The 15,040-nt window shown below is 38.2% G+C and overlaps 2 protein-coding genes across 4 annotated transcripts; both read right to left on the reverse strand.

Annotated features, from left to right (window-relative positions):
* Positions 1-1,416: 1,416 nt before the first annotated feature.
* On the reverse strand, positions 1,417-5,507 carry LOC110620991 (pentatricopeptide repeat-containing protein At1g11290, chloroplastic). 2 transcript variants are annotated; one of them, XM_021764970.2, is made up of 3 exons: positions 3,146-5,507; positions 2,357-2,429; positions 1,417-1,808 (listed from the first exon to the last, which is right to left on the reverse strand). In XM_021764970.2, the coding sequence occupies exon 1, from the start codon at positions 5,099-5,101 to the stop codon at positions 3,293-3,295; it is 1,809 nt and encodes a 602-aa protein (XP_021620662.1). In that variant the 5' UTR covers positions 5,102-5,507; the 3' UTR covers positions 1,417-1,808; positions 2,357-2,429; positions 3,146-3,292. The 2 variants fall into 2 exon arrangements, with proteins under 2 accessions (XP_021620662.1, XP_043805322.1); XM_043949387.1 differs by lacking the exon at positions 2,357-2,429.
* An 801-nt stretch (positions 5,508-6,308) lies between these two features.
* Positions 6,309-9,508, reverse strand: LOC110617727 (transcription factor GLABRA 3). Of its 2 annotated transcripts, XM_021760714.2 has the most exons (9): positions 9,291-9,507; positions 8,652-8,894; positions 8,467-8,563; positions 8,295-8,309; positions 8,150-8,206; positions 7,184-8,053; positions 6,847-7,024; positions 6,614-6,725; positions 6,309-6,539 (listed from the first exon to the last, which is right to left on the reverse strand). In XM_021760714.2, exons 1-8 carry the CDS (start codon positions 9,413-9,415, stop codon positions 6,628-6,630), a joined length of 1,683 nt encoding a protein of 560 aa, XP_021616406.1. In that variant the 5' UTR covers positions 9,416-9,507; the 3' UTR covers positions 6,309-6,539; positions 6,614-6,627. The 2 variants fall into 2 exon arrangements, with proteins under 2 accessions (XP_021616406.1, XP_021616397.1); XM_021760705.2 differs by having other exon boundaries at positions 6,614-7,024; positions 9,291-9,508.
* Positions 9,509-15,040: the final 5,532 nt, after the last annotated feature.

The raw sequence follows: 15,040 nt of genomic DNA on the forward strand, positions 1-15,040 counted from the left end.
CCCAGTTGCAGAATTAGCAGAGTTTCACTTTCATGTAGCCAGAAGTTCGTCTGAACTGGACATGAATATATTAGTGGGTTAGTGGGGTTATAAATTGTTTGTAGGTTATATATCTATATAGAGGAAATTCAGCAAATAATTTCAATTTAATTTAATGAGAAATCAACCTTCTTGACCACCTAACAATTATGATTTGATTGACATCAGTAGCTAATAGCTATGATGACCTGATTGGTCAATCATATATAGCCATCTAATGATCAAAGTACACCAGGCAATGAAATAAACAAAGGGAAGTATTATTTGGGAGTACAAATAAGCAGAAATAATTAAGTCCATCCGTATTATATATTAATTTATATCTGACAGTCACTTATTAATTTGATTTCATACACTTGATAAAAACAAGTGTTTAATTCTCACCTAACTCAATTGCATTTCACCAAAATTCAGTTAATGAGACAAGCGCTTTAACTTATTTCACATGTGAAACCTATATAATTTATCTTTATGAATCAAGAATTGCAGTGCTTTGGCAGATTTATGACCTCATAATACTGGATGCAAGAGAAACATGGATTTTACTTTTTTTTTTTTTTTTTTTGAGAGAGAGAGAGAGAGAGAGAGGTGAATATGTGATTCACATGATCGTGAAAGACAAGTTGTTGATTCATAATGCGGGATGAGGTGGGTCTTGATCTGCATGTGAACCATAGGGAATAAGATGCTCACATTGTTTCAAGCACTAAAACGATTTGATTCACATGAACACTTGTTTTAATTAATTTTCCCAAGTTGGTTGGACCAGTGAGTCTAATTCCATTTCCAGTATTACATTCACAATAAACTAAATTTATCTGGAAAAATCTAATGACGTCTTCATCTAATTCAGTTTCTTCTTCAATTTTGATATGGATTAGAGTTAATTATACTAGTTGAGGTGTAAGAATGCTATTAGCCTTTTTAATAAAAGTTAAAAGTCAATTTATATACTTAAAATTGTTGAATTTATTGAATTATAAAGGTTCAAGAGTGAAATTAGATTAAGAATATTACTGGACTTTTTTAAATAAAGATTAGGGATTAATTTATACAATTGCTAACAGCTAAAATGGCTGCTGCCTAAAACTAAATATAAAAATCTCCAGAACGTGTTAGTTAGCTTGGTCGGAAGTTGGTTTAAAAGAGATGTCTAAGTAGATGATGCCTTCCCAACTCTCATTTAGACAAATTCACACACACACAAAAAAAAAGGGTCAGTTGAATAAAGTCGGTTCCTGTCCTGATAATATTTATTTAGAAGAATTTAAGGGATTTCTGAAAATGGGTGGTGAGGTAGACGTGCATCCCATTTCCCAAATTTCAGATTCATGACCATTTCATTTGGCCTAAATAAATAAAGAGGAGGTATCTTCAGGTCAAAATATTTCTTTATTAAGCAAACGTATGAACAAACTTTAACTTGCAAAACAATAGAAAGTCTACTCCCTCATAACCATTGCTAAAATAATAGGTATTCTTGCCCATGAAGTTACTGAGCAAATTTCAGCAATCAATCAAGGACTCCTCAACTACAAGTCCTGTGCCCATACAGTTACTAAACCAAGTTGAGCAGACCTTATGTTCCAAATCTCCAATCTAGTCTGTTCCTGGCAAAGTTTCCAAACAAGGATCACAGAAATGCTTGAAAATTTCATAAACATGGAACTTACATTGGTAATGAATTTGAGTCCGACTTTCATCTCTCCCTTGTGTTATTGTATGGAGCTGGTTTTACTTCAAGACTTCCTTTCCCTCCATGGTAGATTCTAAATCACACACAAAAGTATTGTTAAACTGAAAAGGTTTCAAAAAAACTAAGGAAACTTCTGCAGTTACATTTTTATTACACCTATAGCTACAGGAAGATATTATGACAATCCAAAATATCTGAGTGTAAAAAATTCCCTCTTACATTTATTCTCTTTGTTCTGATTATTTTCAAGTTTAAAAAAGGTGGGGAAATATATTTAAAACTAAAATTAGAAACTTGATATTTTTGTTCCATGCAAAATTTAGAGTAATATTGAAATTCAAGAATCTTGATTGCTTGGCAGCATGTTCTTTGTGCTTGATAATCCCCTAACAACTATTATATGACAAGAATTCAAATTTGAAGTACCAGAGAAAATAAAATCTACATTAGGTTGATTCAAGTGTTTCCAATCAATACTCAAACCTGAATTTCTAAATTCCACCATCCCTCTCACCTTTATCTGCATGATGAAGCTCAGGGCACTAGGCTGCTTTAATAAACTAATTACATTGCTAAACGAGTCATGTCTAAATAAATAAAAACGAAAACAGGGTTGTAAACCTGATGTACTTTGCTTTGATTTACATCATTTCCACATCGTAGTGATAACATAATAGGCTGGTGTTGCTAGTTCCTACAACCAAGCAAATAAACTGAAACTATTAATGTGCTCTAGAGAATCAAAAACTGAAAAAGCTTGAATAGGGAAAGGAAAATCTAGTTCCATTCCAGGGAGAAATTGGGACACAGATCCATCAAGAAACATGGCACTGTAGATAGTTTACAGCTGGGAGCAAGAAAAAAGAGTTATGGATACTATTTGTGTGTCTAATGCCCTTAGCAAAAACAAGTAGTACTTCAAGCATTCCTCTTGTGATTGAGAATTTGATTGTATCTGCTCTGTACAATTTATATAACAAAGAAATCAAAGAAATTGCACAAAACGAGTGGTGCCATACAGTACACAATTTTTTTTTTTTCAAGAGCCACCTAAAACTCAAAGTCAATCAACACAATCCTTTAGTTTAAATTCAAGCTTCATTCACCCTCTCATATATCGATATACCTCTTTTCCAGACAACTACCACCTAAATGTGAATTCACTCTCTAAGACATGATTCAATAGCTATTTCAAATTTCTCAGGATTAACAAAGTGAAAAAAATCTATTGCAGTTCAAATTTCAGAATTCAATCACATAGTGGCCAAACAAAAGTCTCAAGTTGAAAAGCTTTAATACATACAAAGAGCTATCAAACTCTCAGTCCTTAGCAATTACAAATGTAGCTGAAAAATTTGAGAGACAAAACAACATGAATAGCACCAAGCACAAGAACAATTGAAAAATTACCTTTTATGATTAGTTAACTGGAAATAATGTACAATGATTAAGTTGTTTCCATTATGCTGCACATGTTCTCTTTGCAGATGCCTTCTCATCCACTAAATTTTTAAGCCTTTCGACATCTTTCTATCTACCCCCATCTGCATACAAGTCTCATAAAGTCTCATAACAGCTGGTGTCTTCTGGGTCGAGGGCACTGAGCTGTTGGAACACAAACTCTGCCACCTTAGTTGACCCCTCACATTTTGATCTACAACCAGCAAGAAGAGCTCCCCAGATTCTTTTGTCGGGCTCCACTGGCATTTCCTTTACAAATTTAAGAGCTTCCTCAATATTCCCTTGGCGACTTAGCAAATCCACCATGCAAGCATAGTGTGCAAGTTTTGGAGTGATTCCATGCTTTTCTTGCATAGAGTAAAACCAACGGCGACCTTCATGCTCTAGCCCACATTGACTACAAGCAGATAAAACAGAAAGGAAAACAGTATCATTGGGCTTGACTCCACAATTCAACATTTTGGAGAATGTTTCAAGAGCCTCAAATCCATACCCATTCCACCCATATCCCTTAATCATTGAACTCCAACATACTACATCTTTGGTGGAAGTTTCATCAAAAAGCGCCTTACATTGCTTTATCCTTCCAAGTTTGCAGTATAAATCAATCAAGCAGGATTTCAAATAAATATTGGATGAGTAACCTGCTTTAGTTACAAACCCATGGATGCTTTCTCCAAGCTCCTGAGCACCTAGTGCAGTACATGCTTGTAAAAGGCTAACAAATGTGACCTTATTAGGCTTCTCATTTATGGATTGCATTTGCTTAAATGCACTCAAGGCATCATGAGGTTGCCCTCCTCGAGCATGTACTGAGATTATTGCACTCCATGCAATGAGATCTTTATTATCCAGCTGATCAAATACCATCCTAGCTGAACCAAACTTCCCATACTTAGCATACATTTGAAGAAGCGAGGTGCCAACTGAAATAAAAGCCAAGAATCCATTTTTCTCTATGCAGGCATGAAATCCCAATCCAAATTTAATCTCTTTTGCTTTTACTGATGCCAAAATTGCATGCCGGATAATGATTTCATCTGGTTCAATGTTAGAATATTGCATCTTCAAGAAAATATTCAATCCTTCTCTAGGACATTCATTCTCAATACACATGCAAATCATAGTCCTCCACGAAACTAAATCCTTCTGCCACATTCCATTGAAAAGTGAAATCGAAGCCTTCAATTCCCCACTTTTTGCGTAGACATCCACAAGCGAGTTTTGAACATTTGTTAAAGAATAAAATACCCTTTTTATAGAAAACCCATGAATCTGATTCACGAAACATAACCCACCAAGATGAGCACCAGCAGGTAAAACACTAATAACGGTCACGTGATTAGTCTCCATACCATAATAAAGCATTCTCCTAAAATAATGAATGGCCTCCTTATACTTCTCATTCTTAACGCAGGCTGACACCATTGCGCTCCACAGTACCACATCCTTATGCAGTGAATGCTCAAATAACTTACACGCTATTCCAATATCAAACATGGAATATAAGCCAAGAAGAGCTGTCACAACAGGAGCTTCTAGCTCAAACCCCAATTTTATCACATAAGCATGTGCTACCCGTATTACTTCTTGGCAACTGAATGCACCCAAGGCGCGTATTAAGCTCACCAATGTCACAAAGTTTGGCCTTTGGTCGCTCAATAGCATAGTTTTGAACAACCCAATTGCCCGTTCATGCTGCTTTTTTCTAACCAGTTCAGAAATTTTAGATGTCCACAAGAATACGTTGTCTTTTTCGTGATAAAACTCGACCGAGTCTTTATAGCCTGTATATTCATGGAGAGTAGAAGTGAAATACAAACGATAAATGGAGTTCCTTATGTGCAAGTTTCGTTTAGCGATCTCATCGAACAGTTTATGTGCAGTTTTTAGAAGATAACACATAATAATCAGATTGGCTTAGCGTGATGTCAAAGGTAGATACTTCAAACTTTCAGAGGGGTTTGGTCATGAAAGAGGCTTTTCGTTTTTGGATCATGAGAGGGTGAGCAATGGAGAGAGGATTCTCTATGTGCATAGACCCTGGTGAAAGTGAGACGACGGGGAAAAATAGACGTTGAGGAATCAATGAAGGCGTGTAATTAGACGTTCAAAGCTGGGGTTTGGGGAAGAAACAGCGTAGTATAGACTTTAACCCAGAGAATTAAGCAGGAGAAGCACAAGCATCACCTTCTCGCCTTGACGCTTCACGCAGGGAAGCCATAAACGGCTCCGTATCGCTCAAATAAATTCTTTTTTTATTATTTTTTTTAATGTTCAGGTTAATCACAGCATGCCTCCTTGAAATTTCCATATTTTAGCAATTTATCTCTCTATTATCATATCAATAGAAAAATAAATTACATATATATATAATTTTAAGGGCTTAGAAGAATTTTATAATATAATATATAATGTAATTCAGAGATTATAGGGTCAGACAAAGTTAATAATTTCATGATAAAATTTTTTAAGTGTTTGTCTGATATATTTACTGCATTTTTTTCTAGATCAGTTTATAAATAACTTGAAATTCTGTGATTATTTTATTTTTATTAAAATAAATTTTCAATAACTCCACTAGTTAAACTAATCATAGTTCATTTAGAGGTAATAAATTAATAACAATGCTTTGATTTGGTTTAGTTGTCGAGCCTTGTATGGCATTGGGGAAGGCAATCTAGTCTTTTCTTAGATCTCCACCAGATCGGCTTCGTCTGGTCTGGTTAAGGGTCGATTTCGGTTTGAAACCTCGATTCAATTCGAATTACAAATCAAAATGGAATCAATTCAATTTATAACGGTTTGAAAATGACTTTGAACGATTTTACAGTGGTTAAATGGTCTAATCTGGGCTGAGCAGCTTTGGGCTTTTGCGCCATCTTGCTCTAAGGGCTTGGTAGGTTGTTTAAGTTTCTGACCGGCCTTCCATAAATGGCGATGGCTTTTTAATATTTGATTTTTATTTATTTCTTGCATTTTCTGAGGCAGAGAAATAGTCTCCTTCTTCATAGATTTTGCTAAGGACAATTGGGTTTGTTATCATTTGTTCATTGGCTGAGTGTCAATAACTTACGATACTTGGTACCCATCCCCATATCCCCTATCAAAAGAAATAAAAGGTTGTAAAACTTCATTTTCAATGTCTAGAAACAATTGATAAACACAGCATTAGGAACCAGTTTCAATTTTAAGCAGCTACAGATAGAGATTAGGCAACTAAGTAGAACTACTACTGAACAGGGATATGTTGAGATATAACACCCTTCAACTCTTAATTACTCCCAACCTTCCGGAGTGCTTGTTTGATCATCCCTGCAGATGCAACTGCTGCCCCTCGAAACTGAAATCAAGTTCATTAAATTTGAATTTGCTAAATGGGAAAAATAATAAGATAAAAGAAGAAAAGGCACAAACCTTAGATTTTAGGGTCACTGTGAGAATACCATCAACAGTAGATGACTGAACTGATTGCACATCCAAGTGAAGATTGTTAATTTGATCCATAATGTCAAGCAATATGTATTCCCTGTAAGCACATTTCATCTGAATTAGAACTTCCTCCTCCCTGATACTGAGCTGCACATTCAAGGGCAAGCCATCTTCATAAGTGTCACTGGCCTTCCTCTTGTTTATACAAACCTTCTTACCATTTTCAATCTTCATGCTTTCATAGTTATCTGATGTCTGCTCTGCCATTTCTAATTCGCTCCTTCTGGGTCTTGCTGTATACTCCCCCAAGTCCATGCAAGATTCCAATTCTTCCACTCTTGCCTCAAGTTCTTTTAAGTATCCAATCATGTCATCCAGTATTGATGTTTTGTCAATCTATCAAACATGATAAACTATATTAATTAACTCTAATCAATACAATGAGAATTTCATACTACATGAAAACAGGAAACTTGCAGTCACTACCAAGTTTTACACATAATTTGCAAACAAAGTACTAATTTACGTCACTATAGAAAGAATCGTTGATTCTACCAGGAATTTTTCATGCATTCTCTGTTTCTTTGATAATCCCTGCCATATTTCATTGCTTTTCAGCTTCCTACCACAATCTTTTCCTCCATTTTCTATGTATGACCTAAGGGAGCATCCACTGTGCAGCAGAGGGACTGTGAATAAAATTCTTCTTAGCACATTTTGATGTACTTGTGGCGTATGACCCCTAAATTCTCCTTTCTTCCAAGTAACAAAGCTGGATTTGTGATTCCCTCTACAGAAACTTGAATTTCCAATCCATTGGTTTGAACTTCTAAGGACTATTGATAAAGTTCTTCTATAGTGCAAATCATCGCTAGCTCCAAGATCCAAGGAACTCAATTTGCTTTGGTTGCCTGCTTTAAGTTCTTTCAACAGAAGGTGGCCTACATTTTGGTACTTGAGACAAGAGAGAGTACTGACTCCATCATTTGCAATAGCTTCAGGTATAGAGTCACTGGAATTGGCAGAATCTTGAACACCATTGCTCAATTCATCACCCATGAGATGCCAACTTTGAACGTGAGAGGTCCCACCATTTAAACATTCAAGCAAAGGCTCCTCAGTCCGGTGATTCTGAACACAGCCACTTGAACAATCATCAGGAGAATCCATTTTTAATTGTTCATGCATATTTCCATGCCATTCATCAATTCCCTCTTGGTTAAATATAATATCTTCAGTGGGATTGTACAGGTCCTCCAGAACTGCCAATGCATCTCCAGTTTCATGGTCAACTTGAGCGCATACTGGGTCTTTATCATCATCTGCACTATGAGGAGCAGAAGAAATTTTTTCAGTGCAAACTGGCTTTGAGAATTCCAATAAGGAAGCCTTGACATGTTGAATGAGACTGGGATCCTCCGCAACCTGATGTGACAAAAAGCCAAAAGAAAAGATTGCGCATTTAACGTATTTTTAAGCTGTTAATAGGGGAAGTTGTTCTTATTACTGAAAGCAAATTACCAGCTCAGTGACACCCAGCTCAATTACTCCCTCAAGGTAGGGAAAACATACCACAGTCTGCAAAATCAAGTTAACAGCAACACGTGTTTAGAGCAGAAATAATAATCTGAATTTGGTGATCTGTGAATCAAAGAGATATTATTACCTGAATACATGCACTCTAAGGGCAGTGATGATGTCCAGTTACAGAAAACAAAATACCGAAGAAAGTAAAGAATGTCAGTTTTCCATCTCCGAGTCTATTGTGATACGCCTAGCTTTTAAACCAGCATGAAATTTTACTTCAATTGAAAGGTATCTTAGTGAAGAAAGCCAACCTTTGCAAGCAAAGAGCGAGAGAATACTCGATTGTCTGCATATTGAGCATTGCACAACCAGATGGTTTCTTTATTTGCTAATGCTCTTCCGGGCAAACTGTGCAACAATTTGACATCATAATTAAAAATTTTGAAATCCTAATGCATATAAGAATATCACAAAAATTGGGAAGAGAGATTAGTACTTTTCACCAGGATTGAATAAAAAGGACATGCAAACCACGTAATACCACTCTGCATCGGAGAGATCCTCAGGAGACAATGTAGCAAAAGGCCTATTAGCCTGTTGGTCAATTTCACCTTCAAGAAGAGACTTATAAAGTTCTCTAAGTTGCTCACTTCTCTGCAACCCTATTTTCTCCTGCTTAGGCACAGTCTTCCTGGTCTTGAAGTCTCCATTATAATACCCATCCGCCCACTCAAGCACCCTTGAGAATATCATTTAATTAAAATTTTCCCAAGACAAGCATAGAGAAAGATAAAAGTAAAGACATCTCAATAGATTCCTTAAATGATTAGAAAAGTTGGAAGTGGAAAAAACTCAAATGACATGAGCGCAATCCCTTAAATTAACAAAATCTGAGCAAATTCAAAACCAGTTGCATGTTCCATAAATTCTAGTACTGGGTTATGTATCTGATCTTAAAATTAAAAAAAAAAAAATTATAATTCCCTCTGGAAGTAATATATTACTGAAAGTGTAGGTTCTTTTTGGACAGAGCAACACTTTTTTTTTTCACAAAAGACACCCAGAGATGAAGGTTAAGAAACAAAAAGAGAAACGCAGATAATCATTAGTTTGAAGAAACTAAGAAAATATATACCCTAGTTGCGTAGTTGAAAGTGACCAGAAAATTGCATAGCTCCACCTGATACTCCTCACAGCTACTGCAAGTTGTTTCCTCAAGTTCTCTGCCACAACGTTCTGGCTTTGCACAGTATTGGCCATTGCAGAACGTGTGTGTTTGCGTATGCATAGATACCTAAATGTCAACTCAAAGAAGTGAAACCATCCATTAATACATCATTCACCAAAAAAGCAGATACAGACTTGGACTTTTCATAGGTGATCTAGAATAGGACAAACTTTTGCTCTGTCAAATAACAAAAGCAACCCCCAGATTTTGATTTTTAATAAACAAACGAACGTGGGTGACATCATCTTGCGATTGTTTGACATCAGGGTGTACGGTTTTTGGATTCTGAAACATATGAAAAATCCCATCAAATCATATTCAAATTAGAAATAAAATTAAAAATTAAATGGTATAAAACTGAACTGAAATTATTCTGAAGACACAAAAATATATATATATTTTATACCTTTGTTTATTTATAAATTTGCTAAAATTATAAATATATTAATTATATTTATATTTTAAATTTAATTACTAAATTTTAAAAACCAATTATTTAATTCTCATTTCGATTCTTGACTACAATTGTACTAGAATTGAAGGTAGCACGTAGTTACAGTTGATTTCTTTGTAGGTTGCACTTTGTTTGGTAAAGTTTATTTTATAAAAAAAAAAAATCTTATAAAACTATTTATTTCAAATAGAAAAATTATAAGAAAAGAAAATAAATTCAATTCAATTCTTAAAAAATTAACAGCGAATAACAGAAGTGGGACTGAGAGTTTCCGTACAGAAGGTGAGTTTGAATTCTTTATTTTTTCAGCTTTGGTATTTGTTTTGATTTTTTTCTGGAGAAACTGCATCTTCTGCGCTTTAAGTCTCATTGATTTTTTAATTATCTCAATTTTTAGCTATAATAAAATACGTTTATTTTTAAGTTAATTATTTAAGAAATTTAGAAAAAGAAGATATTAATTATATTTATATTATTATCGTTTCCTCCTAACCCGCAAGAGTGTTATTACGGTCAACCCCTAAAAACAGTATTAAAAGTAGTTATTAAATTTTGAAAAGGGTCAAGGGAAGGACTCGTGAAAATGATATCTACTGGCGACTGCTGCTTACGGCTTTATCGCAATAAATTCTCTTGTTTGGAACTCATCAAATCAACCCTCAGCATTCAAACGTGTTGGTAAAAGTGGACCCGCTGGTCAGACTAGTTCAACTTCAAAACTGAATCTTGATCCGATTCAGTTTGAAGAGCAAACCCTGTATTTAATATAACCGGAGAAAATTTACACAGTTTGAATTCGAGTTTTCAAATCAAACTATTCTTCTTTAATTAAAAAATATTTCATCTGTTTTATAATTTTTATTAATATTTTTTTATTATCATAAAATTATTTTTTATTTTTATTTTTAAACACTAATAATATATAAATTAATTATTATAATCTTATTCAATTTTATATTATTTTTAAAAAAATTTTCATTAATAAAATTTAATATTTTTAAGATAAATATAATTAAAATTTAATAAAAAATTATATTTTTTAATATATATATAAAAATAAATAGACAATAATTATGAGATACGTAATTTTGTTATCCACGGGATTCCAATACCTTAGGGATGCATTTAATATCTGATAAATCTGAAATTTCTCTTGACCCATGATAAATCTGGTTTTCTTCTTGCTTCATCATATGGGTTCATCAGATGGATCTCTCAATATTCTATTTGATGAAATGGTCTGCAAAATAAGAAAAAATGGTCAGGGGCCTACCGGGGATACCCCGGTGGAGACCCTCCGACGTTCAAGTCAGATTCATGAACTAGCGTAGTATCGGTCGGCCAGAATTGCAGAGAAACTAATAAAAATCTAGAGCTGAGGAAGAAGCCAGCCCCCCCTCCTTTTTTACCTGCCCCCCACGTCTATAGTGCTACATGTTTATGTCACTTAGGTTCGTACGTACGGACGTGTCAGACCCCCTCTCCACGCCAGGCGGCCATTTAATTCTCCCTGTCACGCATGCGAACAGGGTTGGTGAGTGATTGGGCATGTTTCCCTATTGGGCCTGTGCTCGTATCTGATCCGAATTGCCCTGGGTTGCTGGTCACGGGCTCGTGAAATCGGGCCATCTTTCGAGCGTATGGTTTGACGGGCTTTGGGCCTGCGGCCTTCTTTTGGATCCGTCCTTATTCCTGGGTTAGGAAAGCCATGTGGTTATCAATTGCCCCTTTACCTCCTCGGCAGTTATTTCATGACTGATGAGGGGATAAATCCTTAAACTCTATTTATGACCGTGTGGCCCGAGAACTGCTCTTGTCAAAAGTGTCCTTTCCTTGCCTTTTTATTTTTTTGTCTCTTTACTTTGATGTTTGAATGTATGGCGATATGGAGATGTGTATTTGATGATGAATGATATTTCCCCTCGGCATGCACCTTATCATTATTTTTTACTTAGACTGTCTTCTGGTTTTATCAATTTTGCTTAATTGATGGACCAAGCTATCTCTACTGGGACTTCGCTAGTCGAACTGACTCGGACTAAGAGATCGGAGTCTGGCTAAGCTTTTGACTTGCGAGTTTTTCTTATTTTCATGAGGGCATTTCTGTTTTTGGGCCCACGACCTTGGCAGTGCTGCGAGCTCGGATATATGATAGCTAGAGGAATGTCTTATTTGCCTGAATGCCCTGCATTAGACGATTTTGAATCCTGTTCTTGTTACGGGCTCGGACATCTTGTCCCTCTGGATGTAACCTTCTGGTAGTTAGTGTGGTCTGAGCTGTGTGCCCCACAGGGATAGGGAGTTTGGCCTTTTACGTTGCTCTTGTCTCCTCGATTTTTTATTTGAGCATTTGGTTCTTGGGTATGTCTCGGTTAGTTGGGTTTTTTGCCCCTGAATATTTTCTGGGCTATTTACCCTCTAGCGTTTTGCGGACTCTTTGCTGCTTAGACCTCTATCTAGGCTAGCTGAGCTGGTTTAGTGCCAGCAGTTAATTCTCGAGGTCGGTGTCTCTTATGATTGCCCCTAATTCTTTGTTTGGTTCTCTATCTTAGTATGCATTTTGCTTAGGATTCGCCTCGCCTTATTTTAGTCTGCTTATTGGATTTACCCGTACTGAGCTAATTTTCTTGAGATTGGCATCATGCTTTGGCGCTTTGGCGCCGTGAGCCTTGCATTGGCCTTTAGTGGGTCGTATTGCTACATGATACAAGCGTTGGAATGCCTTAGTTTAACTTCGTTATATGCTGGCTATTTTGTGAGATCGATGTCTTATTAGTCTGTAATCCGAGTTCGGATTTAGACTTTTTATTTCTGTTTCAGCACCCTATTGAGGTCAGCATGGCGCTCTAGCTCCTTTGGCCGTTGTGTGAGATCAGAGTCTCTTTACCTTAGGACCCGAGCTCCTTTGGGAGGTCGGAGTTTAGCTTTTCATTTATGGTCTAGGGCCCCAATCTTTTGTGTGAGATCGGAGTTGTGCTCTTATGAGTTGTTTTTGCGTGTTGTCACCGTATGCCGCTGTTCACTGTGAGCGTACAGTATTTTTTATTAATAAAAGCGAAAGAATAATTCCCTTCATCCTCTCAGCTCGGTTTTGTGGTGCCGGGGGCACTTGGGGAGCCCGGTCACCTACCTCACTGAGGTCTTGCACAAGATTCAGGCAATGTGGCCTTACTGTCGCTTCGTCATCTCAACCGGTTTTGTGGTGCCGGGAGATCTTGGGGATCCCGGTCTTGTGGCACCGGGAGATCTTGGGGATCCCGGTCTTGTGGTGCCGGGAGATCTTGGGGATCCCGGTCTGGTGGTGCCTGGAGATCTTGGGGATCCCGGTCTTGTGGTGCCGGGAGATCTTGGGGATCCTGGTCTTATGGTGCGGGGAGATCTTGGGGATCCCGGTCTCGTGGCTCCGGGAGATCTTGGGGATCCCGGTCTTGTGGTGCCGGGAGATCTTGGGGATCCCGGTCTTGTGGTGCCGGGAGATCTTGGGGATCCCGGTCTCGTGGCTCCGGGAGATCTTGGGGATCCCGGTCTTGTGGTGCCGGGAGATCTTGGGGATCCCGGTCTTGCGGCTCCGGGAGATCTTGGGGATCCCGGTCTTGCGGCTCCGGGAGATCTTGGGGATTCCGATCTTGTGGCTCCGGTAGATCTTGGAGATCCCGGTCTCGTGGCTCCGGGAGATCTTGGGGATCCCAGTCTTGTAGTTCCGAGAGATCTTGGGGATCCCGGTCTTGTGCCTTCTTGAGGTCTTGAACAAGATTCAGGCTCTTAGGCCTTACTCTTTTTTCTGAATTTTTCTTCCAATGGTTGAGACCCATTTAGCAGACTTTGTACGCATTAAAATAACTCGTGTTGCCAGCTCCTTGTTATACCCTTTCTTGCGGTCATTAAGTTTGACATGTAACCTTGCATGTCTTGTGGACAACATCAGAACTCAACGCCCACCCTAACGTTGATCCTCAGCAAGCTTAAGACTGTTTGTCGAGATAGAGTTGTTCCCAGATTTGCTAACTGTCAATTTGGCCGACCTGCTCAATCGGCCGTCGTGCTCCACTAAACCCAAGTTCGAGACTTGCATTCGTCTTCAAGCTGGCCAACAGGACCGAGCTCCTTTCAGTCTTGCTACTCCGACCGGCCGACCGACCCGTTTTCCCCAACTCATTTAATGAAGGGACAGAAGGAATAAACGGAACAGGAAAGAAGGAAACTTGTATCATCTATTTGAACCTCCACATTCACATACGGACGAAATGTCAAATCATAATTCTTATTGGAATTCATAGCAATTTGCGGACAGAGTAAAGAAAACGTTAAAGAGAGTGATGTGCTTGATTTCTTCATCCTCGGAAGGCGCGCACTAAGAATTTGCTGTATATGTGTGCAATATCCAAAAAGCAATTGTGACCCACAATCAACTTTTGTGTAGAAGAAAGAAGGTCAATAACATGGCGAAACCCAATTGCAGCTCTGATTCACACTGAGCTAAGAAATCCATGGACGTCATCTGGCACATAAACTCATTGGAGGGGCCACCTGCTGCTAGCTCTCGGCAAGGAAATATGAAGAAATTGTGCGGATGAGCAATGAAGGAGTGGCGGTGGTCATCCCTGCGGAAAGGACAGACGCTGAACTGAATGATGGAGAACTTCTCGGCGGAATCTTTGGCCTTGAGGTACCGAACATCGAATCGGTCGAATTCGAGGGACTCGCGCCATGGAGCGCTGGTGACGCCGGTCATCTCAAGATCGATGGTGACGAAATCGGCAGCGCCGACATGGCTTTTCAGCTCGGAAAGTGCAAACTCGAAGTTTGATTTGGTCACGTGCTTCAGAGGGACGTCGAAGAATAGAACGAGGAGGTGTATGCATTCAAATCTTGAGGGCAATCTGGCCATTCGACTAGAAATGAGAGACCGACTACTTCTTTCGATCTGTTGAGCTTGATCTGCTGGAGCCTTCCCACCCAAAAGTTGATCATCGGGTGGTGTCTGCTTTAATTCTTGAAGGTTGTGGTTTCTTCGTTTGCAGACGTGATGTTGGCTCCATCATGTCTACCTATCTGGCCCATTCCCTCGTCGCGCCGACCTCATTTGTTGGAGCTTGACCAGACTAGCAACTTCCTCCTCAGGTCGGCGCGTCTTTGGCACCATCACATCTGTCTATCTGGCCCATTCCTGCATTGCGCCGACCTCATTTGTTGGAGCTTGACC

The sequence above is a fragment of the Manihot esculenta genome, chromosome 1, assembly GCF_001659605.2.
Source record: "Manihot esculenta cultivar AM560-2 chromosome 1, M.esculenta_v8, whole genome shotgun sequence".
NCBI classification, from domain to species: Eukaryota; Viridiplantae; Streptophyta; class Magnoliopsida; order Malpighiales; family Euphorbiaceae; genus Manihot; species Manihot esculenta.